The 9,377-nt window shown below is 34.0% G+C and overlaps 2 protein-coding genes across 3 annotated transcripts; one reads left to right on the forward strand and one right to left on the reverse strand.

Annotated features, from left to right (window-relative positions):
* The first annotated feature begins 297 nt into the window (after positions 1–297).
* LOC108915946 (gustatory receptor for sugar taste 64b-like) lies at positions 298–8,789 on the forward strand. The gene is made up of 5 exons (XM_023456409.1): positions 298–322; positions 393–1,348; positions 1,755–1,823; positions 1,880–1,969; positions 8,648–8,789. The coding sequence occupies exons 1-5, from the start codon at positions 298–300 to the stop codon at positions 8,741–8,743; spliced, it is 1,236 nt and encodes a 411-aa protein (XP_023312177.1). The 3' UTR covers positions 8,744–8,789.
* Positions 1,964–8,213, reverse strand: LOC108915945 (membrane-bound transcription factor site-1 protease). 2 transcript variants are annotated; one of them, XM_018722108.1, is made up of 7 exons: positions 6,854–8,213; positions 6,214–6,512; positions 5,737–6,116; positions 5,345–5,550; positions 4,122–4,525; positions 3,570–4,044; positions 1,964–3,400 (listed from the first exon to the last, which is right to left on the reverse strand). In XM_018722108.1, the coding sequence occupies exons 1-7, from the start codon at positions 7,977–7,979 to the stop codon at positions 3,165–3,167; spliced, it is 3,126 nt and encodes a 1,041-aa protein (XP_018577624.1). In that variant the 5' UTR covers positions 7,980–8,213; the 3' UTR covers positions 1,964–3,164. The 2 variants fall into 2 exon arrangements, with proteins under 2 accessions (XP_018577624.1, XP_018577625.1); XM_018722109.1 differs by having other exon boundaries at positions 3,305–3,415.
* Positions 8,790–9,377: the final 588 nt, after the last annotated feature.

A 9,377-nucleotide genomic window follows, 5' to 3' on the forward strand; every position in this document is an offset into this window, starting at 1 on the left:
ATATATATATATAGACAATTTCTTTTTTGTTAGGATTTTCCATTAGATAATTACATTATGTAGAATTGATATAATTAGTATATGAATTTTAAAGTAGGTAGGTAAGGTAGAGAAAGAATGTCATGTAAAGGATTTAATATTTCTTTGATACCTAATTAGATACCAATTTGGTGTTTACTTTGTAATGTTCAAGATAAATGGGAAAATTGTGTAATACAAAAAAAAACATCAAAATTTTAGCGATAAATTTATTATTATTGTAACATTAAAATGTATGCAATTCTGTAATCACACCATATGGCTTTATATCAAGATAAAGTTGGTAATGTTTAATTTCATTGTTGGTTTATAAGGGATAATGTAGAATTTGTAATTAGTATAGTAGTGTTAAGTATTCCGGTTTAATAGTGTTTATGATTCTGTTAATATGAAAACTTTTTACTGGTACTTTCGTCCAGTGGCAATTATTTTAAAAATGTTTGGTGTTTTCCCCATACAAAATGTTACAACATTGGACACATCACATCTACAATTTCGATTTTTTAGTTGTTCTTTCTTGTATTCCCTAATAATATTTTGTCTCTACGCTTCTATAATTTGTTTCATTTCAGGTTTTATATTATATAATCCTGAAACAGAAAAGTATCTTACTTATGTTGTATGTTCTATAACTGGCAGATCCATTATTTCTTATCTTTTTTGTTTTCGTAAGTACCGAGAATTACCAAGGCTGATACGTCTTTTAGATACATTCGACCAAAAAAAGAACAAAATTTTAATCACTTATTCTACTGGAAAGTACACAATGCTTTATCAGACTGTAATTTCAAAATCAGCAGCAATAGTAGGACTTGCTCTTTCATCGTATCATTCATCTGAATTAATTAGAAGCATATTATCCCCCACTATTAAGGAAATGTACATTAGTTCGCTGGTATCCGTGTTTTTCAGTTTTTTGACCACATGGCAACTTTATCCATCTTTTCTATATATTTATTTTGCAGTGAAGATCAAATGCAATTTCCAAGAAATCAATAAGACATTGGAACTACGTAACATTACGCACGATTACTTTAACACAGTCATCAAATATGATTCAGACACACACCAAACACTTGCAGATGTTCGGACATTACATAACATGTTATCCGAGTGTGTTCACGAGCTTGGAAAATGTTATGGAACCTACATCGCTATAGATCACCTATGCATGATAGTTTTTCTCGTGTTAAGTATCAGCGTATTTTTATATGAAAGCAACCATGACATACATTTACTGTTTCTGACACTCGGACATGTAGTCATTTTAATGAACACAATCTTTACATCGGAATCTTTAAAGGAAACTGTAAGTAAAACGTTATTTTGAGAACCATCCCTTCACACGTAATGAAACTGAAATGTTTTTACTTTTTAATATTTGGAAAAAAAAGATCGATGGAAGAAAAGATATTTATTGTTTACTTTCATTTTTTCTTTACCAAATTTTACAAAAATTGGTCACCCTAAAAATAAAATTGCAGCAGGCCATGGATTACAAAATAGACCATCATAATCAGTTCAGCGAGCCCATCGAAAAGCCTATTAAAATGAGCGTCCTCAAAAACATTTGTAGAGGGGTTCTTAATGGGCCGCACTTTCATTATAATAATAATAATAATAATAATAATAATAATAATAATAATAATAATAATAATAATAATAATAATAATAATAATAATAATAATTGTATTTATAGTAAGACATTATTTTAGGGTTCCGAAGTCATTAACTTACTGCACGGCATACCTTCTACGGCTATATCTGAAAAATGCCAACTGGAGGTAATAATCCGGAAAGAAGGTAAAACGCGAATTTTAAAGGGATCTCCTTGTTCCAGATAAACGTGTTCCTAACTCAGCTAGTTGCTCGACCAATCCAGGTTTCCGCAGCGGGATATTTCATTCTTGACAAAAATCAAACACTTGCTGTAAGTAACTTGTATTCAACTATATTTTCCAAAATGAATTAACAATATATTATGTAGCATAACAGGGGGACAATTAGATATAAATACATATAATATAAATAAATACAGAGCTGTAAGTATAATTTTTACACTTGGGTGTAAAATTTACAGTAGTCAGGGTAGGGCCAAATGCTTTATACATACAGGTTGTAACTTTAGGTGAGGGGTCAGTTTTTTACGGGTAACAGTATGTTACCCTGAATACGAATCTAACTTTTTTTTTCTTTAATCAAATAAATACTTGAGTTATATATAATTAGTTCAAGACGGAATTTTAAAAAATAAACAATTCATACGTGTTTCTAAAGGTCAAAGGTAGCTTCAGTGTAAATATGACCCCCACTCAAAGTTACGCCCTGTATACAATCAAAGATTTCCTTTAAATGTTAACATTAAGATATTATTTGAAAAGTCAAAATTATATATAACTTTAACGTTTATAACAGCAATACCAGACTTGGACGTTAAAAGAAAAAATCCAATTAGTAATTTTTCTTAATTAAAATATTCCGTTTTATTTTTGGCTAAATAGTCGAATTAAAGATTTGTCTGTGAAGAGTGGCTATAAAATAACTAAAATGATGGTTTTGTTGGTGGTATTCCCTTTGCTTTCCTCTAATATTTGTGAATATAGAGCAAAACCGTAATTAAAAGAAAACGCTAAAAAATCTGCCGTTGAAAGGGAGCAGGCGTCCAATATTTTGTTTCCAACAGAGTAGCACATTGGTTTCTCGCGACACAGAAATAGGGGAACCGTCCATATCGAACAGAAAAATAATATATTCTTCCAGAAATTAAATGAAAATATATAAAGCAACACTCCAGTCATTGTGTAGCCACTGATCATATAAAAGTTTTATTTCTCCAATTAACGAGAGCATCTTGCCAGAAAATGTTGGAATATTTCGTCCAAGTTAACTTTTTTAACATTTTTTTATCACATTACAAGGTGATGCAGTGAATTGCAGTTTCAAATTATTCATAAAATAACACAAATACGGCCGACATGTTGGAACGAGTTCATTTTTTATTATAAAAATCAAGTAAGATAGTATGATGAATCTAATGAATTCTAATTCCAGCCTCGAAATTCAATGGTACGTTATTAGTTGGAAATTCTATAAATTTAGAACACCAACTAATTCTCCGTGAAACTCTAAACTGTGGATATCCTCCGACACTGCACTATGTTGAGAAGTCTTTTGTAAACCTTCCGTTTTTTGGGTTTAGGTCTATAGGAGGATTTAACACAGTAGTACAGTACAATTAACACTATTAACACTAAAACAGTTGTACTAAAGTCGAAATTGTCGTGCTTATGTATCGAATCTACCGGCTTATTCCGCCAACTCCACTCGATAAACTCGGCGTTCTTATCATGTCCCGAAGCATCTATAAAAAGTTAATCTAACATTAAATGTAAGCATTGTCCTTTGCTAAATAGAGTCCTTAATATTTCTTAAAACTGAGTACGAATCAAAATTAAAATTGGAATTTGAAAAAAAAGTTCTATGGCAACCATTTAGACAAACGACAACGACGACACAGACAAATCACTTACCCTTAATGCTATTATCGAGGTTGTGCAGCGGCAAATTCACCTCCTCTATGAGCGACAACAATTTCTGTGACTGATACAAATTGCTGGGGGCCGACACGTTCAACGGAATCGGATGGGACCACACCAGATGAGGGCACTGGGGTAGAGCCCTCGGCTGGGACTCTCCCAAATTACCCGCCAACACCTTAGAGTACCTATATAGACGGTTTCCTTCCATCCTGAGGGGATGGCCGGTCTCGGTCACATCTTCCGAATTCAACATTCTGTTGTCTTTGAACACAGAAGGCAGGTGGGACGTCGACGTGTACTCCAACATGGCATCTAACATCCAGTAACAAGCCAATTCTAGGTGACTCGCGTCTATGCAATTCGAGTCGCCGTAGACTATTATTCGTCCACTTTTATCCGTGGACTTTGTCTGCAACAGACCTAGTATCGGAACTTTATATTTCTCATCGTCGACTTCTGCTAAAATCTAAAAAAAAAACCATATCCAAAAACTGTGATTTTTCTATTTCTCTCCTTCAAGATTAAAAATGATGGAAACTTTACCTGGACTCCTTGATCCATTAGATGCTGCGATATCATGATACCGTCCTTAGGGAATTTCCTAATACTCGTCCCGGAAGCATAGTACATTTCGTGATCGTTTAGCTTAAAATGGCCCTCGAACACCCTATCTCCTAACTGGATATTCCACGAGGCCAATAAATCGTTGAGAGCGGGTACATTTGAGCCACCTGTGTCGGGCATCCACCACTGCCTGGTGTTTTCGTCGTAAAACTTCACCTTTTTCATTACAGTCACGTTATACCAATCGGCAAATATTATAATCGACAGACCTGCGTCTACGTCTTTTTTTAGTTTAAATATTTCTTCTGGAAAATACTCTTCTTCCGGATCAACGATAAGGAGTGTACCGTACTGGGAAGCGTCAAAACAGGTTAACGGTGATCCTAAAATATCAACCGAATACACGACACGCTTTATTTCAATAATTACGTCATTTTTACATTTCATTTAAATTAGTATATTATCAAAGAAGAACAATACATTTCATTTTTTATATTCTCGTCCTATTACCTTTCAGAAGCACAGTGAAAATTGGTTATAATGACATTGCTTTATACGACATATCGGAGATAACGACAGAATTTGGAAGTCCCGATTTAATCCTATAGAAATACCATATTAAAAATATCGTTTACAACGACAGTTCAGATTTAGCGACGCGTCTTTACATACATCTACCACAGAATCAATCAGTTATAACGACTAATAGTGATATATACGGTCTTAAAATCAATGCACCGCTCTTCCGCACGCCCCGCTGGCACGCTTTTGACACCAATTAGTACGTTTGGAACAGATTACGACTTATCTACGCATACAGTTATATTATATGTATTATATGCTAATGCAAGCAAGCAAATGAATGTGGCGTGTCACACTACGATTACAACAATTTGAAAGGACAGAAATGAAATAAGTCTCTATAAGAAAACAATTCATTGAAAATGAAGCAATTGAACATAGAGCAATGCATGCCATACTTAAAGACTTGTATTATAAATTTCTCATTTTTTTCTATAAAAATTTTAAATAAAATATATGTAATTGCTTATTACGTCTATCGGTTATAATAACCGTAAACAAACGATCCCCTGAAGGTCCTTATAACCGATTTTCACTGCATATTGATAAAAAAATTATTATAACAGTAACTCACTGTACTAACTTTTCTCTAAATGTAAATTGTAAAAATAAGGTTTTACCTAAAACTTCCACATAGTAACCGGTATTTCGTAGATTCTGATACATTTCTCTAAAATTAGTATGTATGTGGTCTCCGTTCCAATCGAGAGGATCGTTTTTTATTTTGAGGTTATCTCTTGGGAAATATCCCGGGGGGTACCTCAAATTGTGGTACTGATCCCAAAGAATTCTCTTATGTCGAGGAGGTGTGGGTATTATTTTTGCTCTGAAATAATAGATTAACTTAAAAATATCCTACTCGGATTTATCTCTTAATTACGACGATAAGATAGAAATTTAGACTTTCAGAATGTACACAATGCAAGAGAGAATAAGTTTTAATAATATAATTTATTAATTAATTTTTAAAGATTAGCTTTACGGGAAAACTTAATTTCATAATGGTCCGTACCTGATAGGAAGATTCACAGTACTTTGTCTGGGTTCAGCTTCTCCAAATCCAGGTGGTGATTCTATAGTAACTGTAATATGACCGTGAGCTAAACCTTCATACGTGGCGCCTTCCACTCCAACAGACAAATGTACGGCCATCCAGCCCGACCAAGGCCATAAAAGCTCCGAATAAGATATGGCCACATCTAGTAACTGCCCTTGTTGTGGGGTGTATGGGTGCCACTGCGGTTTATTCACTATTTTACCGGACACCCCCAGACCGTTCAAAATGGTAATGTTTACAATAACGGGCATCGATCCGTAATAAATAGGTTGAGTGCAATAAGGCCACATGTAAGGGCATTCGCTGAGATCGATGTAGTTTGGACTTAAACTTGCCTAAAACGAATTAAGTATTCATGCTAAGATCAACAGTACTGTGAAAGATTAAAATAACAATTTTGTCCTTAAAAACGGAATATTTTAATTGCAATACCTGAGGTTTATAACCGTTGAGAATTTGATAAGCCTTCATTAAATTAAGCTTTCCATGGCCCTGTTCAAACATATTTACTCCGGGTAATCTCCTGGCGGATGCCATTAACGCCTGCTTCATACTAGCTGGATTAATCACATCTCCGCGATGTAAAACTCCACTAGCTAGTAACGTAACGGCACCTGCGACAACGGGAGACGCTACGCTGGTTCCGGACAACGTCCGACAACCACCTTTAATGTGAGATCCTTTTACGGCAGATCCATAAGTTACAATGTCTGGTTTAACTCGCCCATAACCTTAAACAAATCAGTTAGTCAAGTAACACAATGGAAACATTGGACACGACCAGTTACTGAGACGATTGCAGAATGTCTCATAGGACCAGTATTATCTGAGGAACGGTTCCGTCCGAAGGGGCCTTAGAACCAACAACAACAACCAAAATGAACATCAGAATAAGTTTAGTGGTTCCGACAGCGGGCCTGCCCTCTAATTACCTGACCAAAGAAAAATAAGAGCAGATCACAGATTCCTGTCTAAAGCTAAGGAAGTGCAATGCACGTAGGCCACGGCACAACAATCCAAAAGAACCTTCATATAAGCAGACAAATTGATTTTATTATGAAATTTAACATACCTTGGGGTAGTTCCCATGTCGTCATTCCGCGGGAAGAAAATTTTGCAATTTGATCTTCAAAATTAATTCCTCCCACACCAATAACGTCCATTTGATCGGCGGGATTGTTTAGAGTCCCATATAGGGGACCATCATTACCTATAGCTGATACCATTATTACACGATTTGCCGTCAATTCCCACACTTTATCAACAAAAGGATGGTCTTTAAAATCTGGTCCCCCTATACTTAAATTTAATACGTTTATTTTCTTTAAAATTGCATAATTGAAAGCATCTAAAAACCATGAAGTATACGACACTTGGTTATTAGTGAAAACTCTAAATATGTGCAACTCTGAGTCTGGTGCGAAACCTAGACATTCTTTACTAGATGCGATCACGCCTGCCACAAAAGTACCATGTCCTAGGCCATCATCAAAAGTTCTTTCATTTGTCCAGTTCGTTCTTTCCTTTATTTTTCGAAAATGTGGGTGAGTTTTCGACAAGCCGGTGTCAAAAATTGCAACTTTAATCCCTTTACCAGTTATTCCCATATTCCATAATGAATCGGCTTGTAAAACTGAAGTAATTTGTCGTGGAATAGCACGTAATAATCTTCTACTTGTATGGCGACCTGTTGCTTGCCAAAACTGATTCTTTGAATTCAAGCTGGTTCTCCCTAACCTTATATATTCCGGGCTAATAAATTTGAGGGTTCTAGAAACCATACGTTGCGCGGTCACCCTTTTTATAGCTGGATGATCATTGAGAGCATTCAATCCTTCTAACTTGTTAGTATCTTCAAGTACGACAACATCAAAATCGCTAGGGTAATCACTTGCAGGATTTTCTCTAGCTATTATTTTCCATTTTCTTATACCTGATGCATTTAATGCAGTATTAATGTAATTTACACGAGCTTGATTTTTATAATAACCATTAAACATAACAATGTACTCATTTTGTACAATTTTTGAACTATAATCTAAATCTATATGTTCCACCGTTAGGTTACAACACAGTGGTGATTCTATTATATCTTCTGTGGCAATATCATTACGATTTATATTTTGGGAATTAATAAAGTTCCTATTTAACAAAAAAAAAAGTGTTATGGTAAAGCATACAAATGTAAATGACTTCATTCTTATCGTTTTCAAGTTTTCCACTTTCTCTTTCTGCGAATCATCTTCTAATGTACCTGCATTGGTTCAATAACTCACAAATCCAAACATAATCTCCACATTGTAGACATTTACATAAATAAAAATTAATCATCCATTATTACACTAATCAATGTTTGAATGCATTGCCATTAATGCCATTAGGTAGCCCATGAAGCCATTGCATTTATTATAAATTGATCAACTAGAAGATAACCTAATTTTGTACAGTGTTGCCAATGTTACCATTATAATATTTATAATTATATATATATATATATATATAAACTAACATCACTGTTATCAATTTCCCAACTATTGAGTGTAGACCACTGATAGCGACAGATAGAGTTCAGTGGTGTAGACAAGGAATGGGTCGCGCAAACAAATTTGGATCCCGTTTTATGTCCCAAATTAAGTTTAAGAAGTCGCTCCTAGATTAGAGAAGTATAGAGTCGCCGTTTTAAAGCGCTGATGCATTGGAGTGGAGAAATTTTTGCCTGTGGCGCATTTTCTGTTTTTACCTCCCCCCCCCCCCCGGGCACTCTGCTTAGTTTTTCTAAATAATTATGTCAACCCTACTGATAACAGGACACAAGTACCTTTCTGTAGCGATGATTTTATTTGCTTTAAAAATGTTTTTTTTCCAGATCATGTCTGCCGTTGCTACTTACATAATTGTAGTTGTGCAATTTGTACAAACATCACCGCCCTGCAATTTGACGAATGTAACATCAATAAAATAGTATCTAGAAAAACATACTATATTAGTCTAAAACAGTTGTATGATATTTAAATAATAAAATGTGTACAACTTGGATCTTTACTTTTATTATTTTTTTCAGAATAATATTATCCATAACGTGTGCCTATGGACTTGTATAAAAACTACATATAGGTATATTCAATTAAATAATTAATTTTATCAACAATATTTCGGAATGGCAAATGCGGTCTTCATTATCAGTAAGTTTATAAAGTACCTTACATAATGTAATATTAGATTCTTTTGAAGAAAACTACGTTAATAATTGAAATAACACGCGATATGTAGATGACATTTTTGCAATTTGGTCTTTTCCCATTGAGGAATAAATATTTTTCTAGACAATATTAATAATTAAGAACCAACAATTAAATTTACTTTGAAAATAGAAAACAATAATACGTTTGTCGTTCTAGATATTTTAATTAAAAAAATAGCAAATTCTTTTTTACCTTTGTTGATACAGTTTTATAGAAAACCCGTCGACGGTTGTAACCATAAATGGCATACGGTTCACTTTTTCGTCTTTTTTTTGTGTGGTAAACAGAAAAATTACTAGTTTAATTTTAATTAATGAGTAATCAATTCTACGTTATTGTTTATTACGAAAACGT

This window comes from Anoplophora glabripennis, unplaced genomic scaffold, assembly GCF_000390285.2.
Source record: "Anoplophora glabripennis isolate ALB-LARVAE unplaced genomic scaffold, Agla_2.0 scaffold1469, whole genome shotgun sequence".
In the NCBI taxonomy this organism is placed as follows: domain Eukaryota; kingdom Metazoa; phylum Arthropoda; class Insecta; order Coleoptera; family Cerambycidae; genus Anoplophora; species Anoplophora glabripennis.

What these genes read in the sequence shown, in the direction of transcription:
- LOC108915946 (XM_023456409.1), top strand. Translation starts at nt 298, where the DNA reads ATGGCTTTATATCAAGATAAAGTTG. An exon ending in CTGAAAAATGCCAACTGGAG is followed by an intron (nt 1,824 to 1,879) that starts GTAATAATCCGG and finishes TCCTTGTTCCAG; the next exon opens with ATAAACGTGTTCCTAACTCA. An exon ending in ACAAAAATCAAACACTTGCT is followed by an intron (nt 1,970 to 8,647) that starts GTAAGTAACTTG and finishes TTTTTTTTCCAG; the next exon opens with ATCATGTCTGCCGTTGCTAC.
- LOC108915945 (XM_018722108.1), bottom strand. Translation starts at nt 7,979, where the DNA reads ATGAAGTCATTTACATTTGTATGCTTTACCATAACACTTTTTTTTTTG. An exon ending in TCAACGGTTATAAACCTCAG is followed by an intron (nt 6,117 to 6,213) that starts GTATTGCAATTA and finishes AATTCGTTTTAG; the next exon opens with GCAAGTTTAAGTCCAAACTA. An exon ending in TAATGGATCAAGGAGTCCAG is followed by an intron (nt 4,045 to 4,121) that starts GTAAAGTTTCCA and finishes TTTTTTTTTTAG; the next exon opens with ATTTTAGCAGAAGTCGACGA.